This window comes from Schistocerca nitens, chromosome 1 (genome assembly GCF_023898315.1).
Source record: "Schistocerca nitens isolate TAMUIC-IGC-003100 chromosome 1, iqSchNite1.1, whole genome shotgun sequence".
NCBI classification, from domain to species: Eukaryota; Metazoa; Arthropoda; class Insecta; order Orthoptera; family Acrididae; genus Schistocerca; species Schistocerca nitens.
This window is the reverse complement of record NC_064614.1, coordinates 836,695,996-836,718,545: the sequence shown is the minus strand read 5'-3', so window position 1 is coordinate 836,718,545 and position 22,550 is coordinate 836,695,996. Positions and strand designations below refer to the sequence as shown.

The 22,550-nt window shown below is 39.0% G+C and overlaps 1 protein-coding gene across 1 annotated transcript in view; it reads left to right on the top strand.

The window, feature by feature from the left end:
• LOC126208232 (synaptotagmin-14) overlaps positions 1–21,297 on the top strand; it is a 586,661-nt gene extending 565,364 nt beyond the window's left edge. Inside the window, exon 12 of the mRNA XM_049938886.1 lies at positions 20,041–21,297. Within this exon, the coding sequence (XP_049794843.1) occupies positions 20,041–20,238 (198 nt within the window). The 3' untranslated portion in view covers positions 20,239–21,297. The remainder of the gene's footprint in view (positions 1–20,040) is intronic.
• Positions 21,298–22,550: the final 1,253 nt, after the last annotated feature.

Below are 22,550 nucleotides of genomic sequence, written 5' to 3'. Positions count from 1 at the left end.
TGAATATAGAGCTGTGCCATAAACAGATAACAAAACAGCAACATATCAACATGCATACAAGCAATCATCAGTGGACATAAACAACTTTGTGACAACTTTCATACATTTGCTTTAACTTTCATACATTTGCTTCATAAAGATTACTGGAGGAAAGGTGGGAGTTGTTTATAGTGCTTATGATGTTGACAGTGAGGTAGCTGAATTAATGAGTACTTTGCAGTAGCCTGCTGTTATGATACAGCATTTTCAGTCAGGTTTACATCTGTGCAATACTGATTGAAAAACATTAAGTAAGTAGAATTCCCCTGTTTAAGAATATGAATATCTTGCAAAACTGAAAAGCAATTGCTTTTATACAGCAGAACTATGGACAATAATCTATTTATTCATCTATATAATATTCATGAAACCAAGAAACTGCACAACTGGCAGTTTATAATAAACTCTAAGAATAAATCTAAAGCCAGGTAGGAAGTTATCAATGAGATGGTTGAGAAGAAAAACAAGGCACACTCAATAGCATTCATAAAAAATGAGGTTAGTGTTCTCTTTGACCCTAAAGAAATATATGAGCTATTCAAAAATTACTTGATAAACACTGGCAACAAATTTTCTCCTCAAATTGGTGCTCCAGTGCCCTCTTTCTGTCCAGACCTAGAGATATTTCCCAAAAGATTGTTTCTTTATCCATTTACACCACGCAAAATCTGTGATCATATAAAACAGAAACCAAACTGACATGCATTTGGGTTTGATTTTGATGGCATATCTGATTATCTTCTCAAATAAATCTGCCATCATGTGTCTTATAGATATAATTAACTGTTCCTTGATGTAGAACAGATATAGATATAATTAACTGTTCCTTGATGTAGAACAGATTCCCTAAAATTTTCAAGGCAGCAAAAGTAGCTCCTCTCTTTAGGAAAGAAGAAAGCAATAATGTTAATGGCACCTCTCTAAATTCTATGGCTATGACTGACATCTCCACAGCGCCATTGTAAACACAAGAGCTTTGTGCATCGCAACCTTGTGTTGACCACTCATGTGATGCTATGCTTTGACAGCTATCAGCCCCTGGCCTGCTTACAATACTCATATCCTCACCTTGTTTTTCAATATAGTGACAAAACATTTACTGAGCATCTCCACGGTGCCCCTTCGGTTGCATCCATTTACAGATTAGAGCAGACTTACATGCTTGCCCTCGATGACAGCTGTACTCCGCCAACAGTTCAGCTCTCCCCGCCCACCAGTGATGCCATAGATGCCGGCAGTGGTGCCACCCCTGACACCAACAGTGCTGCTCTTGACACTGCCCCCATCAGCACTGCTGATCCACTGGCTGAAGCCTGTGCCCAGACACACCCACCTCGCTTCCCTTCACCTTTCTTCCTACTCCCACTTCTCTGCACACAGAGTCAGACATCAAGGACACAGCACATGACACCTCATGGCTGCCACCAATGGAGTCACAGACACCACTCCTCCAGCAGCCCCACAACCCCCTTTATAACTGTAAATGCAGTCTCCAACACCCCAGAGTCAACACTGTACCTCACTGCTGCACCAGCATCTCATTGGCAGATGGAAGCAACAACAACAGTAGCACTCACCAGTCCCTGTGCCCTCTGGCCCATGCTGCATCACACATGCCAGCCACACAGTGTGTAGACATCTGTGACCCACCTGCCTCAGTGCCCACCCCCACACCCTGCATTCAGTGAGACAGCGTCACATCATAGCATCTCATGCAGTCCAAAAACCCCTCCATACCCACTGCTCTATCACACAACACCTTTTTTTTTTTTTTTTTTGAGTTGCAGCCACAGCCACATCATACCTCACCAGGTGTACTTTCAGCAGTGTGGTCCAGCATGCAATCCTGCATTGAATGTCCTGAACGACTGCCCACCACCACACACAGCAAACTGCCTAGCTCATCTTCCACCACACCCTGCCCACCTAGGTGCTGCATGTGATCTTACACTCCCATACATCACCAGTAGATTTTCACTCTCTTCATAATAATTGATTTGTTTCATAAGCTTCAAGAGGAGTAACATGTACAAATAACATTTTTACTTATCTTCATTTTCTAGTTGTTGGTTGCAGTTTGTCACATCTAGGGATAGATTCTTAAGGCTGAAATTTTTGACTTTGTAGGTTCCAGGTGACATGATAACTAAGGAAGTAAGCCTGCTGCATAATTTCTGTTTCTATGACTTTTTTATTTTATTCCATTTTTCTATGTCACGCTGTCTTTACAATCTCCACTTTAAAACAGAGATTTACATTGTTATTGTCAAACATAAAAAACACATCCAATCACATCAAAGGCATGCCCACTACTAACTCATTCTGCAGTACTAACAATATTCCAAAGATTTTACAAAATAAAGAAGTTTACAAACTTTCTTGACAAAGGAAGAATCTTCAACAAATTATATCATTATTTTGTAAATGAATCCAGAAAGAAATTTAATAATTAGCATTAGATTGTGCAAATAATAATAGGAATTTTAAGTGTGCCAGATATTTCATAATTTCAAAAGTTTCCAAAAAGAACGTAGTTTTAACTGTACATACAGAGTTAATACATATTGACTGTAATAAAGTAATTTCTTTTTGTACATTTTAGCCTGAAATATAATACATCGTAAACAAAATCACATGAAATTCATTTAGTTTAACAGCTGAGATAATATTAATCTTTTTAAAAGATAGATAATATTTTTAGTATTGATATCTTCTGTTAAAGAAAGATAATGTTAGAGGAGGGTGTCCCATTACAATATCCCCCAGACAAAATTTGGAAACAATGTGTTTACAATATATTGTGACAGACTATAAGGTTTGCCAAATGGTGTACAAAATGTTGCCAAAAGATAGATATTTAGGATTTATGTCAGGTGCGATTAAAAAATGTTCACATAAGAAACATTAATAATCAGAGTTAAATGCAATGAAAAAAGAATGAACTAACAAGGTGATACACACAGATTTACTAAGATACTAATCCTATTTTTACAGTACAAATTATGAACATTGTCCCATTTCAGAATTGCAAAAGTATATACTCATTTAGTCTCATAACATATATATGTATCAAATTCTAAAGCACAGATCTGTTACAGAACATAACAGAATTACAGAAGGATCTACTCATTTAGTCTCATAACATATATGTATCAAATTCTAAAGCACAGGTCTGTTACAGAACATAATTATATAGCATATCATACATAGATTTTAACTCACTCAATAGGTAAGACAACTTTAGAAGCCACATCATCTTACATACTACATTCATGACAAACAAAACACAACTCTATAATCTTATAAACCTACAAACATAGTGTATATTTTCTTCTAGACTACGTATCATTATGTATCCATGTTCATAGGTCTTGTCCTATGTACTAAATGTTAACAGTGTTAGACATTTTACATACTTGCTTTGCTTACCAGTTGCTCTTCTTATCTTTACATGTGCAATGGACATTTCCATTAAATACTTTCTATACTGGATCTTGTCTCTCAATTGTTTAAATATGCCCCAAATTGGGCTACCTGTATCAATCAAACAGTTCCCTTCTCACTGATCATCGTATTCTTAATGTAAGAACACCCAAAATCTGAATCATCATCTCTGTTATTAGCACTTCATGTAAAACATCACTTTCTATTTTGTCAAAAGCTACATCCACACTGTTTTTGCAGGGTTTTATCAACTTAACTGTTATCATAGCATTACTTTGGTTACTCATGTTGACAGGTAAAGATTGAACACACTGAATGGATTTCATCATTTATTACAGAAGAAACACAAAATATATAACTGTAAAAATTACGTTTCCTAGTTAGATCTTCTTTTACTTCATTCCACTAATTTGGATACAAATTTTGACTAACCACAACTAACGTATTCCAGAATGTACATTTATCTTTGTTATTATCAATCTGGTCCCAAACAAACTTCAAAAAGTTTTCACCTTTATTCTCTTGGCTTACAGATAACTCACCTTTATTGTTTGTATCATCACTCTGCTTGACGTTAATGAAAAAGTGCTTTGACTGGACTGGTATTCCATAACTCTCACTTACATCAACACATACATTACTTACTTTACCTGTATTCACAAATAACTGTGAAACTTCATTACTCTTAAACTCCACAAACAACTGATACTCAACACCATCATCATCATCATCATCATCATATTCTTCCAAAAGTACTTCAGCAACAACATCATTAACAACTCAGGCCTCATCTCCATCATAGTCACACACTTCATCTACATTCATTTGCAATAACCTATCAGTCTCAGACTTACCAACCTCACTTATTTCACAGCTCTCATTCACATCTAATAAAAAATACCACCTAATTCAGATCCAATAAAGTCAACACCTGATTTACATACATCAATAACACTGTTTTCTGACCAAGAGAAGAATTGATTAGTACACACTACATCAAAATTTTCATTACTCTCACATTCTGGTTTGTGATTAGCACCTACAACACTATTATTAAACATAGTTTCCCTAAACTTTTGATCAAAATATAAATGATAAATCTGATATTCCTTCTGTTCAACTTTAGATACCTGTGCCACATTATTAAGACTATTATTATTGTCTAATTCCAAGTGTAAATTGGGGGTCCTGTGCTTGTTGCATTTCCTCTCCGCAAAACTGTGGACCTTCACTGAGGCAGACTGCTGTTTCCCATGTACTTACCTCTATGATTGTTTCTTCTATTAAATCACCCATGGTTATCCCCATTATTCCTATTTTGCTGATGTTCAAAATTTCTGTCTTTATTACCATTTTGACCCTGATAGAAGTTAATGTTCTCTCTATTTCTGTAGTTATTACCATTGTGATCTCTGTCATTTCAATTATTATGGTACATGCTTCTTTCTAGTGCCCTATCTGGCCTGTCAACATATCGTAAAAAAATTTCAAGGCCATCATCAGGTCTGTGTACTAAATCCCACTGCAACCTTTCTGGTAATCTCCTTTTTTGGTGCATCAATCAATGTCAAATGCTTTGTCAAGGTGTGTTAGTTTCTTAAGTTGATTCTTACAAAACTCTTTCACAGTACCACCCCTATTCTCATTCAGAAATTCACTTTTAATTCTCCCCTGGTCAGCTTCCAACCAAAACTTAGTTAAGAAACTTTTTTCAAAACTTTGATATGTTTCCCATTGACTTAAATTTAAATTTAAATTTACCCAAGACAGAGCTTCACCTCCAAACAAGTTTAATGTTTTGATCATCACTCATACCTGACACAAAATTATGTATACAGTGGTGCAGAAAGTCCACTGGGTGTAAATTGTCTGATGGAAACCTTTTGATTGGAATGTTGGACCACACAATACCATTATTGAATACAGATTTTTATGAATATAATTTTCCTGAACTGTTGAAATTTTTTGTGTAGGACATTTACATTAGTTTGCATATTGTTTTCAGCATTAAAATTTTTTTGATCTAAACCACTAAAGTTCTGTTCCATTTTTTCCACTACAGCCTTCTGATCAACTCCGACATCATTAACATTCTTTGATTGTCTCACCGATTCACTTACTAGCTCATTTTCCAAAACAATAAATTTGTTTTCCAAGACATCAACTTTTTCATTCACACTTTTTAATCCATCTGACAACCCATTTTTTAGTTCCGAAACCTGATTATTAAGCTGGTCTATTTAGTATTGTACCCTGTCCATTTTCTTATTGTTTTAATCTTTTAGGTCATTTAATTGTCCTTGTAATGAAGTAACTTTGCTATCATTGTCCATCCATATTCCAGTTAACTGTTCATTAACTGCACTAAATTTGCTACTTCCTCTTGTATTGCCAAAATTAACTGCAAAATATTAGTTTCTTTGCTGACTATGCTTTCACTCAGTTCAAACATGTCCTGACTGGGTCTCACAGCTTTCACTTCCTCATCACTACTATCCTCATCTCTATTCATTTTGCTAGCAATCACAAGACTCCACACAAAAAATAATTAATTTCACAAATAGGTTGTACTTATCTTTCCTTTGTGACGTCCCTTGTCATCTCTATTCATTTTGCTAGCAATCACAAGAGTCCACACAAAAAATAATTAATTTCACACATAGGTTGTACTTATCTTTCCTTTGTGACGTCCCTCGTCATAGTTGTAAAGTCCTCTTAATTGATCCAGTCCATCATGTAGGCAGTATCTTTTCACTGTTGATACAACTTTGTTGGGCAGCTCTCAGTCTTCTTTCTTTGAGCGACTGGAATTTCATATAAACTGCAATTGACACAAATCATTGTTCTTTCTTCTTCTGCAAAAGACAAAACATCATCCTGGATGACGCCCACAGTTGTAATCTTACCCTCCCACACATCACCAGTAGATTTTCACTCTCTTCATAATAATTGATTCGTTTCATAAGCTTCAAGAGGAGTAACATGTACAAATAACTATTTGATTCTCTTTATTTTCTCACTGTTGGCTGCAGTTCGGCACATCTAGGGGTAGATTCTTGAGGCTACATTTTTGACTTTCTAGGTTCCAGGTGACATGATAACTGATTAAGTAAGCCTACTGTGTAATTTCTGTTTCTATGACGTTTTTATTTTATCTCATTTTTCTATGTCACACTGTCTTTATAATCTCCACTTTAAAACAGAAATTTACATTGTTATTGTCAAACATAAAAAACACATCCAATCACATCAAAGGCATGCCCACTACTAATTCATTCTGCAGTACTAACAACATTCCAAAGATTATACAAAATAAAAAATTTTACAAACTTTCTTGACAAAGGAAGAATCTTCAACAAATTATATCATTATTTTGTAAATGAATCCAGAAAGAAATTTAATAATTAGCATTAGATTGTGCAATTAATAATAGGAATTTTAAGTGTGCCAGATGTTTCATAATTTCAAACATCTCCAAAAGAAAAGTAATTTTAACTGTACATACAGAGTTAATACATATCGATTGTAATAAAGTGATTTCTTTTTGTACATTTTAGCCTGAAATATAATACATCATAAACAAAATCATTTGAAATTCATGTAGTTAAACAGTTGAGATAATATTAACCTGTTTAAAAGGTAGAAAGTATTTTTGGTATCAATAACTTCTGTTAAAGAAAGGTAATGTTAGAGAAGGGTGCCCATTACATGCAGGAGCTGCCCACCACTGTCACAAGCTGCCATCACCACTTCACCACCCAGGCAGGGATAATTTGTTTTCCTCCAACGCACGCTGCACCGGCTTGCCCTGCTGTCAACACAGCAGGAGGCAGGCACTGTGGACCCCACCCGTCACCTGCCCACTGCTATCATACACTGCCACTGTCTCTGCACCACCCTGGCTACCAGCAGCAGCCAGCTAATTTCCCACATCACACATTTTGCCACCATGCCCAACTGCCAATATGGTGGCTATCACGTACCATGGATGTCGCCTGTCACCCCTCCCCCCCCCCCCCCCCCTGTGACTTGACTGATACCTCCATACTCTGCCACTGTCAATGATCTCATTGCTGAGGCATCCACACCCAGCATTAGATGCCCTGAAGGTGCAATCAGTTACCCTAAAATTTTCCTCTCGTAGGGGAAGGAGGGCCTTTCTAAATTATAAAATTTTGTGAGTCTCACTTTCTGCCCTAGAAGAAAAGTCTCCCTCACAGTAGTACCTAGATGCTCTCCAAAGCATCCACAACACCATAGTGGGCACTTACGAACAGGAACGTCTTCCACCCACCCCTCCCCACCTCCCCCCACCCGTCTTTATCTTTCGTAAAAGATCAGACTCATGATTCGATAGATGTATATATAGTTAGACCACAGCTATATAAAGGACACAGGAGTGTAAGGCACATGGAAATTCTTGTATACAAAAAGCTAGCCCAAAGTTCAAAAGGGAAATAGAGAAGGATTCATAGCAAAAGTAAAACCATTACTTCAGAGGAACTGCTTCTACAGAGTAGAAGAATTTATGGCTGCCAGTCTAAAATTTTCAAGTTGAATATTGTCTTTATATCACAACTCTGCAGCTGATAAGTTCATTCTAGGTATGTTACTGTTATTTTTCTTATTATGAAACTAAAATAACCAAATTAAATATTTTAAATGTCATCAGTTTTTAGCTGATTTATTCCATTCTGCAGACGTAACTACTATTTTTCTTAATCAAAACATCCACGGGTGTACTGCTGGTCTACAGTGTCCAACGGGCACAATACTTCGGCGATCATACATGTCGCCATCATCAGGTAAACTGACGGACTGAGCTCCTGTGAACGTGCCGGCACAGAGATCCGTACAATATGGCTGCTCAGGGGGAACTGGGTTCGGTCGCGGCTGCGGCCTATTTAAATACCCTCCGCCCGCGGTGCGCTCACTCCGCCGTCCACGCCCCGCGCCACGGTCGCGCGGTGGAACAGATTGCGACGGCGTCTGAGATGACGTCGGTGTGATGGCTCTGTCCGCCGTGGTCATCACAACAATACATTTGCTCGATTTACTCTTGATTAACCCAATCACTGGTTCCCAAGCCTTGCTAAGATTATAGCCACAGTCACGGTTTATGAGGTCGTCATTGGTGCGAATTTCGATGGCCTCTCTAACAACGCTGTCCCAGTATCTCGACGTCTGTACCAGAATCCTCGTGCGTTCATACTCCATAGCGTGATTTTCCGACAAACAATGTTCAGCGACCGCCAACTTGCTCGGATACATCAGCTGAGTGTGCTTCTGGTGTTCACGGCATCGATCCTCGACGGTACGCATCATCTGACCAATATACGACTTGCCACATTGACATGGAATCTGGTACACGCCGGCCTTCCTCAAACCGAGGTCATCTTTGGCACTCCCCACCAGTGCACGAGTTCTATTTGGACGCGGTGTTTCTTCAAAATGCGGGCGATTTTCCCCGAGAGTGCGCCTGTATACGGGATAAACGCAGTGCCTACCTCCTCCCTCGTGATTTCATCCATCTCCACAGGTTGTGCTGTAGTGGGTGGGCGGAGAGCACGTTCAATCTGCCACTCTGAGTACCCATTTTTTCGAAATACAGTTCTCAGATGTTCCAATTCCTGGGGTAGACTCTCTGCGTCAGAGATAGTGCGCGCCCTATGTACTAGAGTTTTAAGCACCCCATTCCTCTGTGAAGGGTGGTGGCAGCTGTCTGCGTGCAAATACAGATCAGTGTGCGTTGTCTTCTGATACACCCCATGGCCTAGGGTGCCGTCAGGCCTTCTCTTGACCAAGACGTCAAGGAAAGGTAGTTTACCCTCCGTTTCAGTCTCCATAGTGAATTTGATGTTGGGGTGTATGGAGTTTAGATGTGTAAGGAAGTCAAGGAGTTTATCCATACCACGTGGCCAGATGACGAACGTGTCGTCCACATAACGGAAAAAGCAAGTAGGTTTCCATTCGGATGACGACAGGGCTTCCTCCTCGAAGTTCTCCATGTACAAATTCGCTACCACCGGTGAGAGTGGGCTACCCATGGCGACTCCCTCTGTTTGTTCGTAGTATTCTCCATTAAAAAGAAAATACGTGGAAGTCAAGACATGCCTAAAAAGTTCAGTGGTCTTCTCATCAAACTTCTAACTAATCAATTCTAGTGACTCTCGCAGGGGTACCCTCGTGAACAAGGAAACGACGTCAAAACTCACCATGATATCTGACTCACCCAACGTGAAGCTATCAAGGCGTTTAACAAAATCCACGGAATTATGGATGTGATGAGGGCATTTACCCACATAAGGACTTAATATTCCCGTCAGGTATTTGGCCAACAAATATGTAGGTGCCCTGATGTTGCTGACAATGGGGCGTAATGGTACCCCCTCTTTGTGAACCTTCAGTAGTCCATATAGTCTAGGCGGTACCGGACCTTGGGGTAACAATTTCTTAGCGTCACCCTCCGGTAAATCTGCGTCCTTGAGAAGCGACCTCGTCTTGTTGTCCACCTTCTTTGTAGGGTCAACGCTGATCTTCCGGTAGGAATCGTCATTTGTTGGCCAAATACCTGACGGGAATATTAAGTCCTTATGTGGGTAAATGCCCTCATCACATCCATAATTTCGTGGATTTTGTTAAACGCCTTGATAGCTTCACGTTGGGTGAGTCAGATATCATGGTGAGTTTTGACGTCGTTTCCTTGTTCACGAGGGTACTCCTGCGAGAGTCACTAGAATTGATTAGTCAGAAGTTTGACGAGAAGACCACTGAACTTTTTAGGCATGTCTTGACTTCCACATATTTTCTTTTTAATGGAGAATACTACGAACAAACAGAGGGAGTCGCCATGGGTAGCCCACTCTCACCGGTGGTAGCGAATTTGTACATGGAGAACTTCGAGGAGGAAGCCCTGTCGTCATCTGAATGGAAACCTACTTGCTTTTTCCGTTACGTGGACGACACGTTCGTCATCTGGCCACGTGGTATGGATAAACTCCTTGACTTCCTTACACATCTAAACTCCATACACCCCAACATCAAATTCACTATGGAGACTGAAACAGAGGGTAAACTACCTTTCCTTGACGTCTTGGTCAAGAGAAGGCCTGACGGCACCCTAGGCCATGGGGTGTATCAGAAGACAACGCACACTGATCTGTATTTGCACGCAGACAGCTGCCACCACCCCTCACAGAGGAATGGGGTGCTTAAAACTCTAGTACATAGGGCGCGCACTATCTCTGACGCAGAGAGTCTACCCCAGGAATTGGAACATCTGAGAACTGTATTTCGAAAAAATGGGTACTCAGAGTGGCAGATTCAACGTGCTCTCCACCCACCCACTACAGCACAACCTGTGGAGATGGATGAAATCACGAGGGAGGAGGTAGGCACTGCGTTTATCCCATATACAGGCGTACTCTCTGGGAAAATCGCCCGCACTTTGAAGAAACACCGCGTCGGAACTGTGTTTTGTCCTCCGAATAAAACTCGTGCACTGGTGGGGAGCGCCAAAGATGACCTCGGTTTGAGGAAGGCCGGCGTGTACCAGATTTCGTGTCAATGTGGCAAGTCGTATATTGGTCAGACGATGCGTACCGTCGAGGATCGATGCCGTGAACACCAGAGGCACACTCGACTGATGTATCCGAGCAAGTCGGCGGTCGCTGAACATTGTTTGTCAGAAAATCACGCTATGGAGTATGAACGCACGAGGATTCTGGTACAGACGTCAAGATACTGGGACAGCGTTGTTAGAGAGTCCATCGAAATTCGCACCAATGACGACCTCATAAACCGTGACTGTGGCTATAATCTTAGCAAGGCTTGGGAACCAGTGATTGGGTTAATCAAGAGTAAATCGAGCAAATGTATAGTTGTGACGACCACGGCGGACAGAGCCATCACACCGACGTCATCTCAGACGCCGTCGCAATCTGTTCCACTGCACGACCGTGGCGCAGGGCGCGGACGGCGGAGTGAGCGCGCCGCGGGCGGAGGGTATTTAAATCGGCCGCAGCCGCGACCGAACCCAGTTCCCCCTGAGCAGTCATAGTGTACGGATCTCCGTGCCGGCACGTTCACAGGAGCTCAGTCCGTCAGTTCACCTGATGATGGCGACATGTATGATCGCCGAAGTATTGTGCCCGTTGGACACTGTAGACCGGCAGTACACCTGTGGATATTTTGATTATCAAATACGCCGGGAGAAACTCAAGGATCACTATTTTTCTTATCATGAGTTTATTATAATGTCATTGAAACTTGCCTCATATCCAGTGTTTCCTCATATTATGAGGTATCTGTATGTATAAAAGGAAATGTCCTGGCTGACTAACTAATTGATTTATCATCACCCAGCCCAAATCGCTAAGTACAGGGCTATTACAAATGATTGAAGTGATTTCATAAATTCACTGTAGCTCCATTCATTGACATATGGTCACGACACACTACAGATACGTAGAAAACTCATAAAGTTTTGTTCGGCTGAAGCCACACTTCAGGTTTCTGCTGCCAGAGCACTCGAGAGCGCAGTGAGACAAAATGGTGACAGGAGCTGAGAAAGCGTATGTCGTGCTTGAAATGCACTCACATCAGTCAGTCATAACAGTGCAACGACACTTCAGGATGAAGGTCAACAAAGATCCACCAACTGCTAACTCCATTTGGTGATGGTACGTGCAGTTTAAAGCTTCTGGATGCCTCTGTAAGGGGAAATCAATGGGTCGGCCTGCAGTGAGCGAAGAAACGGTTGAACACGTGCGGGCAAGTTTCATGTGTAGCCCGCGGAAGTCGACGAATAAAGCAAGCAGGGAGCTAAACGTACCACAGTCGACGGTTTGGAAAATCTTACAGAAACGGCTAAAGCAGAAGCCTAACCGTTTACAATTGCTACAAGCCCTGACACCCGATGACAGTCAAACGCTTTGAACTTTCGGCGCGGTTGCAACAGCTCATGGAAGAGGATGCGTTCAGTGCGAAACTTGTTTTCAGTGATGAAGCGACATTTTTTCTTAATGGTGAAGTGAACAGACACAATGTGCGAATCCTCACGCATTCGTGCAGCAAATTCGCAGTTCACCAAAAGTTAACGTGTTTTGTGCAATCTCACGGTTTAAAGTTTACGGCCCCTTTTTCTTCTGTGAAAAAAAAACGTTCAGGACATGTGTATCTGGACATGCTGGAAAATTGGCTCATGCCACAACTGGAGACCGACAGCACCAACTTCATCTTTCAACAGGATGGTGCTCCACCGCACTTCCATCATGATGTTCGGCATTTCTTAAACAGGAGATTGGAAAACCGCTGGATCGGTCGTGGTGGAGATCATGATCAGCAATTCATGTCATGGCCTCCACGCTCTCCCGACTTAACCCCATGCGATTTCCTTCTGTGGGGTTATGTGAAAGATTCAGTGTTTAAACCTCCTCTACCAAGAAACGTGCCAGAACTGTGAGCTCGCATCAACGATGCTTTCGAACTCATTGATGGGGACATGCTGCGCCGAGTGTGGGAGGAACTTGATTATCGGCTTGATGTCTGCTGAATCACTAAAGGGGCACATATCGAACATTTGTGAATGCCTAAAAAAACTTTTTGAGTTTTTGTATGTGTGTGCAAAGCATTGTGAAAATATCTCAAATAATAAAGTTATTGTAGAGCTGTGAAATCGCTTCAATCATTTGTAATAACCCTGTATAGAAACTTGAAATTTGGAGAAGATGTGGATCTTATACTGTAGGTGTTGTTTAAGAAGGGAATTTCTTGGTAATCTACATGTATGAACATTGGTGTTTGACTTCATGGTTACATCTTGGTTGAGCTCTAAGGGAGTGAAATAGGGGATGAGGTTTTTTTAATAAAATATTTTGTCATGAAAGAATTTCTAAAGTTAAATCAATGAAAATTTTAATTTGGCTTCTCAGTTAGAAATAAAAAAATACATGTTTCACTATTTTTGGAAATTTAGCCACTATGGGGGTGAAATGGGAGATGAAAATTCTTATGGAAATATTTCATTGTGCAAGCATTTTCAAAAACTAAATCTATGAAAATTTGTATTTGGCTTCTGTGTTAGAAATAACGTACACATCTGACTGTTTTTGGTGATTCAACCCATAAGGGGTGAAATGTTTTGTAAAAATATTTCATTGCAAAAGCATTTTTAAAGCTAAATCTTTCAAAATTGGTGTTTTGCTTCTCAGCTAGAGATAAGAGATACGTGCTCCATTATTTTTGGAAATTCAGCCCCTAAGGGGCTGAAATAGGGTCAGACTGATTCGCTGACTCATATTTGCTCAACCCAAACTGCTAAGGATAGAAACTTGAAGTTTGGAGGGGGTATAGATCATATAATGCAGACTTCGTTTGACAAGGGGTCATCTGAGATTCCACTCATAAGAAGCTGAAATAGGGGATGAAAGGCTTTTTGAAGGTATGTTGCTATTAAGGGAATTTTGAAGCTAGAACTACAAAAACTGGTATTTGGTTTCTCAGACAGAAAATAAAATTATGTGTTCCAGCATTTTCAAAAACTGAGCCACTAAGGGGGTCAAATAGAGAATGAAATGTTTTTAAAATAAATAATTGCTAAAGAACTACTGAAGGATTTTTAAAGCTACATTTATGACAATTGGTATTTGACTCCTTGGTTGGAAATATAAAAAATAAAAAAATACGTTTTTGAGTGTTTCTGGAAATTCAACCCCCGAGGGAGTGCAGTAGCAGATGAAAAGTTTTAAGAAAATATTTTCCTACACTAAAAAATTTTACAGTTAAATTTATGAAAATTGGATTTCCCTTCTTGGTTAGATATACAGAAATATTTGTCGGGGGATGAAAGTTGCTATGGAAATACTCCACAAGAACGCGAAAGGCGTGATTAACAAAAACTCTGGACTCCAACTTCCAAATTGCTTTTTGGTCTGAAATACGTTCAGTAAATACCATGCTTATATGGCTTTAATTAGTGTGTAAAGCTTACATGGTGTCACAGTTGGCTAACAACATAAAAATTCGATTAAATAAAAACAAAAATATCACTGCGGGCCATACAGTGTATGCAAGTGAAGTAGCAATCACTGAGCTGGTTTATAATATTTATACAAATTGTGATTGTGACTTTTCCCATATCCATGTGGAACAATACACTGCAAGATTTCTGGGATTAATATAAATCAAATCAAATGTTAGTGTGTGTTATTGTGTAGTAAATTGCTCACAACTGTGGAAATGTATTATGGCATCTTCCCTATTTACATAAAACTTGTGTTTCCCATTACACTGTGCTGTTTGTATGTATGTTCTGTTAAGTACATTTTCTTTTCTCTTTTCAACCAGTTGTTAGCAATGGAAGCCTACTGCTACACAAGTAATAAGACGGATGTCATTACTTCCAATAATTTAGCAGTAAATGGTGTGAATGTCTGAGCTGGCATATCGGGAATATTGGAATGGCTGGTGAAGTCCCATACTTTTGCATTCTCATTACACAGATGTCAATTCCCTAGACTTCTGGTTATGTGGGCACTTTAAGGAATTGCTCACACCACTCCAGTCAATGATATGCAAGCACTGCAAGACCATGTTGTGTTTTAAAATCATATCAGTATGTACAACACCAGTTTGGTCAGCTTCAAAAAATGTATGATCTGTTATGCTGGAGGGTATAGGGATGCATTATCATGGATGAATAACATACTGAGCACCTCATATGAGAAAAGTGTCATGAATGGACATAATGTCGAAATCCTTCTATGTACAAGTATTTGGATCTCAGGAAATATGCACTTTCAGATCCATATTTATTAGACTTTCTTCTAATTTATAAGGCTTCTTACACCTCTCAAAATTTTGTCACATTTTACAGGCCTTATTTGCCATAAGCAATATAATCAGTCATAAAATATATTTTAAAAATTGGCAGATAAAAAATCTACTCACCAAGCAGCGGAAGAGTAACACACATACACAAAAGGATTTAAATTTTTACAAGCTTTCAGACCCAGTGGCTCCTTCTTCTGGCAGAAGAGTTGAAGAGGAAGGAAGAGGGGTGTAGGAAAAGGACTGGATAGGTTAAGGGAACAGGGTACAGTTGAGAAAAGTCACCCAGGACCCCAGTTCAGAGGAGACTTACTATACTGGATGAGAACGAAAGACTGATTGTTCTTCACCTCTCATCTCCCCTGACCTGGGGTTCTGGGTGCCTTTTCTGAACTGTACTCCTTTCCCTAAACCTCTCCAGTTCTTTTTGGTTCACCCCTCTTCCCTCCCCTTCAACTCTTCTGCCAGAAGAAGTAGCCACTGGCTCGAAAAGCTTGTAAAAATTTTAAAAATTGAATATCTTTCCAAATTCTTTTGTGTGTGTGTTACCCTGTCACCACTTGGTGAGTAGATTTTTTGCTCTATCCATTTTTATTATATTATCAATAATTGATTATTTTCAGTGTTATGAAATATATTTTTGTATTTCAGAAGCAAAAAACTTGCAATACACAAAGAAGTCCAAAACAAAAACGAACCCATCTAATGATGAAAGAGAGAACCACTATGTTCCAATAGGGCACTGTTAGATAGCAGTAAATGCCAAGAACAGATTAATGACATTTTATGGGTGGGGGTGGCTACCAAGAAGCAAAAGAAGTCTCATGGGTCCTCCCCTTGAAAGTTAGGGGAAAAACCTTCAAAACCTAGTGTTTTAAGCTGTTTTGGTACTTACAATATCAAACAACTGCAAAAATTTGTTTTTATTTTAGACAAATTTTTTTAAAATTTCTTGAATTGTGTAGCATTCACAACCTTTTTCCAAGTAACGTTTTTTGTATAATTGCTAACACACAGCAACAACCTCATAAGCCTGTTGTTAACAGAGATAATAAGCAAATTAAAAACAAAGAAACTAAAATTAGAATATAACACTGTTAAAACTGTAGCTCTTAATTTCTTGACAGTTATATTTTTGCCAGTTTAGTTCATAATTATATAAATACTTGCATTTTGAAAATAATAATTCTTCAGTCTTGAAAAGATATTCAATTTTTTTTATTATTATTATCAATACAATTCAACAATGATACTCATTTTCAAACAAATGTTGTGGGAACAAAAATGCAATATCCATATTCATTAGGTTATCAAAACAATGTATTTGAGACTAATACCTCCAAAGAAGTACAATGTAAACAGTGAGAGTGACATTACATTGTTACAGTAGCTCAAAGCTTACTTGCAGTTACATAAAGCCATATTTTTGAATTTAATATTGTCTTTTTTGGTGCACTGATGGTTAAAATCTGACAAAGAAGATCTTTTTACAAAAAGCAATCATGTTTATAGCTTTCATTTTAGTTCTGTACACATACAGTATATACACACATCAAAAAAGTTTTGCATCATCCCGGTTCCCAGAGCTTCTGAGGGTAGGTGTTGACTGTGAACATTGTATCACAGACACAGTCCCTTTGATGGTTCAGAGATGTCACTAAACCCACCCAAAGATGTAAACAACCAGGCATGAGCAGCACCTATTAGATGGAGGGGGTCCAACAGCCGATCAGTTTCAGTCATTCCACCAGGAAGGAGGTACATGGCTCATGTTGTCTGTAGTTCAACCATGCCTAGATGGTCAATACTGTGGTTCAGTCATGTCCACATTGTCACTTTGTGCCAGGAAGGGTTCACAACAAGGGAAGTGTCCAGGCGTCTCGAAGTGAACCAAAGAGATGCTGTTCGGACATGGAGGACATACAGAGAGACAGGAACTGTCAATGATGTGCCTCGCTCAGGCTGCCCAAGGGCTACTACTGAAGTGGATGACCACTACGTACGGATTGTGGCTCGTAGGAACCCTGACAGCAATGCCACCATGTTGAATAATGCTTTTCGTGCAGCCACAGGACGTCGTGTTACGGCGAGGTCCATCATTGCAATCGTGACACTATGCAGTGCATTACAGATAGACCCAACAACATGCTGAATGGACCACTCAGGATTGGCATCACATTCTCTTCACCGATTAGTGTTGCATATTCCTTCAACCAGACAATTGTCGGAGACGTGTTTGGAGGCAACCCAGTCAGACTGAATGACTTAGACACACTGCCCAGTGAGTGCAGCAAGGTGGAGGTTCCCTTTCTGTTTTGGGGTAGCATTATGTGGGGCCGACGTATGGTGCTGGTGGTCATGGAAGGTGCTGTAATGGCTGAACGATACGTGAATGCCATCCTCTGACCAATAGTGCAATCCCTATCGGCAGCATATTGGCAAGGCATTCATCTTCATGGATGACAATTCATGCCCCCATCATGCACGTCTCCTGAATGACTTCCTTCAGGATAATGACATTGCTCAACTAGAGTGGCCAGCATGTTCTCCAGGCGTGAACCCTATTGAACATGCCTGGGACAGACTGAAAAGAGCTGTTTATGGACAACGTGACTCACCAACCACTCTGAGGGATCTATGCCGAATCGCCATTGAGGAGTGGGACAATCTGGACCAACAGCACCTTGATGAACTTGTGGATAGTATGCCAGGACAAATACAGGCATGCATCAACGCAAGAGGATGTGCTACTGGGTATTAGAGGTACCAATGTGTACAGAAATCTGGACCACCACCTCTGAAGGTCTCGCTGTATGTTGGTATAACATGCAATGTGTGGTTTTTGTGAGCAATAAAAAGGGCAGAAATGATGTTTATGTTGATCTCGTGTTCCAATTTTCTGTACAGGTTCCAGAACTCTCAGAACTGAGGTGATGCAAAACTTTTTTTGATGTGTCTTTTTGACATGCTTCATGCATATTAGCATCTGATTCACACATTTTCAGTCTTTATACAACATTGTTATCTATGTGTTTAAATGCCAATTATTCAATCTTTTTACATCACAGAATAGTGGCTGCCATTGTATTAAATATTATCTGTACATAAGAAAAAGTATCTGTTCTGTTCTTTCTGCTCTCCTCAATATACATATCTGTAACTTTTTCTTTGTTAGTAATGATGTCTCTGTGGACATACATAAAACAAGCCCTGTTCAGCAATTTTCCCCACAACAGAATGGGAGCACAAGTTACTGGTACAAGTAGTACATTCTCTCAGGCACATAGAGAAAGGGGACTTGGGAAATACTGAATTAAATGGCTAAATCCACTGATCAAGACACTAGATTTGCATACTTAACTTTGGTGCATACTACAACAAATACTATTTGATCTTGGTTTAGTTCAAACCCCCATTGGGGGGAGGGGGGCCAATCGCTGCCTCTGCCCTCTCCCCCTTAGCCTCCGCTCCCTCTGCCCCCCCCCCCCTTTAATCTACCCTTAGTAAAAGTACTGACTCAAAGCATTGTGCTATAGATGTAGTAAAATTTGTGTATCATGATGCTCAGAATGTAACAGCTGTTTTTGATTTGCTGGAAGAGCTGTCTGTTGTTATGAGCATTGTACCATGCTAGTAATCATTGTAAACATGCCAGAATGTCACCAACAACCACAATTTGTATAGTTAACTGCAATTCAACAAGGCTGTGTTATGCGCCTGTAGGAAACAGGATGGTTCTTCCAAAGGACTGACCAACATGCTGGAAGAGAAATGTCAGATGTTATGAGTGCTAATACTACTAATACTAGGAATGTTCACATGCCTTTTATCCTGATTTCAAGCAGCACAGGCATACAGATATGTATCTGAAGACAAGCACCATTGTTGATCTCACAGAGACTGATGCACAAATCACGACAAGTCAAACTGGCACACACTTCTTGTATCACTTAACTCAACTCCATCCAAACAGACCTTAGAAGGACCAATAGTACCTACTCGCCGCCGTGTCATTCTCAGCCCATAGACGTCACTAGATGAGGATATGGAGGGGCTTGTGGTCAGCTCTCCCAGCTGTATATCAGTTTATGAGACCGGAGCCACTACTTCTCAATCAAGTAGATCCTCAGTTCGTCACCTCACAAGGGCTGAGTGCACGCCGATTGCCAACGGCGCTCGCCAGACCAGATGGTCACCCATCCAAGTGCTAGCTCAGCCCGACAGTGCTTAACTTTGGTGATCTGACAGCAACTGGTGTTACCACTGCGGCAAGGCCGTTGGCTCTTGTAACACTTAATGGTATTTAAAAACATTCAATAACTCCACTTGCTTGCATGATCATATGATCTGCCCTCCAGTGACCATATGCAGAAGCTCCGCTTTAGAGCATTTATTTTCATTTCATACAAGTACATACGACAAGTTACTGCTGTCTAAAAACTGATAATATATATTAAATTGGAAATAAAGTATAACTGTGAATTTATTTCCTTTTCTACTATACAACTGGTTGCTACTATGTATCTATATCAGAATCTGGAATGTTTACTCTTAAGCAAAACTGAATGCTGTTATATGGTGCCTGTCTGCATTAAGGCTTATCAATGTATAATGCATTGATGCATTTTTCCTTTTACTTGTATTAAACAAATGACTGTATGTATATAAAGTTAAGGCTTTTATCTGGAAGTTCGCCTTGCAGCAGAAAAACTCTTCTTCTTCTTTTAGGTAGCACTGTTCCAGTTGCCAGATGTAACACTGATGGTATCAGTATACAGCAAGCGCAGCATGAAGCGGAAGGAGATGATTGGATGGTTTTCTTTAGGTTTAAATAGCTCTGGAGAGGAGGAATTAGCTCACTGGAATGACATGCGTGGTGTACATGGAGAGCAGATTTGTCGTTGGCATGTACTTGTTGAATCTTAATCATCGTATTACTGACTGAAATTTGATGAATGCATTAAAATTTTCTCTTGGGCTCAGCCCCAAGCAGTCAGGTTTCCAAGCAAATGAAAAAAAAAATTTTGAACATTTGTAAACTTTGTTTAATGATAAAATTAATGTTCTTGGACAGGAGTAATGCTGGTAGTACATTGGTAATACGCTTGTCCTGTCATTGATTCAGGCAGCAGGATGGATGAATTTTTCATGCCTACATATGGCTGTTTAACTGGATATGGCATTTAACCCAGGTGCAAGATTTCTGATTTTTTGTCTTGCCTTTTGTACAATTATCTTTTTTCTTGGCCAGTCACCTGGGAACTTGTCCTCCATACCAGTTTATGTAAGACTGCTCTTTCAATAATAGCATTTGTTTTCATAATTTATGTATTCCCATTATAACTCATAATTTGTTAACTTTTTACTTCTTGCTGCAGTTTTATATCAGTCAGTCTAACCACTGTTTGTCTCCTTGATTATTCTATATTTCAAATGACGTTACATCTGTGGTTGTTCCCCATTTCTGAGGCTGACAGCGTCTCCACACATTTTCTTGTTCCTTTTGCCTGGCCTGTTTGTTGATAGGAAGGTATCTGACTAGATCAGAAACTTTAAGCATTGTTGCTATTGACATTCTTTATATTTGGAAATGTAATATTTGTAATTGTGGTGAAGAATTTCCCAAAAATTGTATCTAAGTGTTTTGTACTGTATGGAATTACATTAGCATGCTAATATAACACATAATTTAGTATCTAAACCCCATGTTAACCACAGTGTAAGTAATATTTTACACAATGTGACATTTGACTCAATGTACCAGATTTGTATTGGTTAAAAAGAACTATGTATTTTTTATACTAGAAATTCTGGTCATATGACCAAAATTATGCACAAAATATTGTCAATTTTTGAGGATTAGACGGGTGAAGCAGTATTTTCAGGTCCTGATATGGTGTTATATATGCAGCAAAATTTGTAGATACTTATTTTGCTTTTGCATTTCTTTGTTTTGCAGCACATAGTCGTTGAAATATTTTTTTTTCTTTACTGGCAGACATTTTTTTCTCTGTGTCTGTGCACCCTGTTTGTCTTTGGTACATTTTGCACTTTACTACGTTTTACATGAAAAATGCATGACACCAGATTTCTTTGGACAAATTTGCAAAGAAGAGAGTAATTTTATTTCATAACTGTTTATCATTGAATTTTTTATTATCATTATTGAAAGCAAATATACAATAAATACTTATAAGTTTTATGCATTTTATTTTGAGTATATATTTATCGAAGAAGTGTAGGCTGAACTTAACATTTCTTGTATACAGTACATTAGGGTATCTGAAGTTACTGCTTTTTGTGAGTATATGAAATGAATTTTATATGATGATTGATTACAAAGCACATGCAAAGTATTACAGTAGTTAGCACTGTAAAAAGTGCAGAAACAATATGCAAAGGTATAATAAAAAAATGGAAAAGTAAGGACAACATACATATCAAAACTATATAGACTGTTATTAAAATAATCTTGTATCATTTGGCATGTAAAACTACCTTAAGGCAGATTAATCTGAGGATATTTTATCTTTTAGAGGAATGCTAAAAGAATAATATTCTTGCTTGAAAAATTATTTTTCCATGAACATGAAATATGACACATCTTTCTTTTAAATCAAAGTTCGACTCAAGTTATATATCACATCTGAAGTGTATTAATTCATTACAATGCAATAATGATTTCTTTTGACTGTTATTCAAATATTTAAATATAATAATGTGAATGGTTTGTTCAGACAGGGGGACCACAGAACTTTTCTTTTCTAATGCTGATTATAACTGGCACAAAAGACGCTTTAAGTCCCATGTCAAACTTCAGATTGTGAGCTGATAATGTTGTCTGTCGCAGTCTCATGATAGAAAATAATAAGTGACAAGTGCACAGGGAAAGTGCATTTAGTAACAATGACTACTTCTCACTGAGTATTGTCATGTAATTGTAATATTCTTTTGCAGAATAACAAAACATCTGTTACACAATACTACAAAAAACAATACTAAGAACACACAGTCTTCACTTGATGACTGTGTTTCACGATACAGTCCCACTCATAGAAATTAACAGAATTTAAATGGAAGTTTTAAAACTGTTGGGATTAATAATTTTCACTGTTGTTCAGCTGTTTTTATTATTAGTTCTGACTGCTTAATTCATCACAGCATATAAATTATATAGCTGCACTTTTAAACATTTATTATTCAGTACTTAAGGTTTTTGTTTCTAAAGCAATGAAATA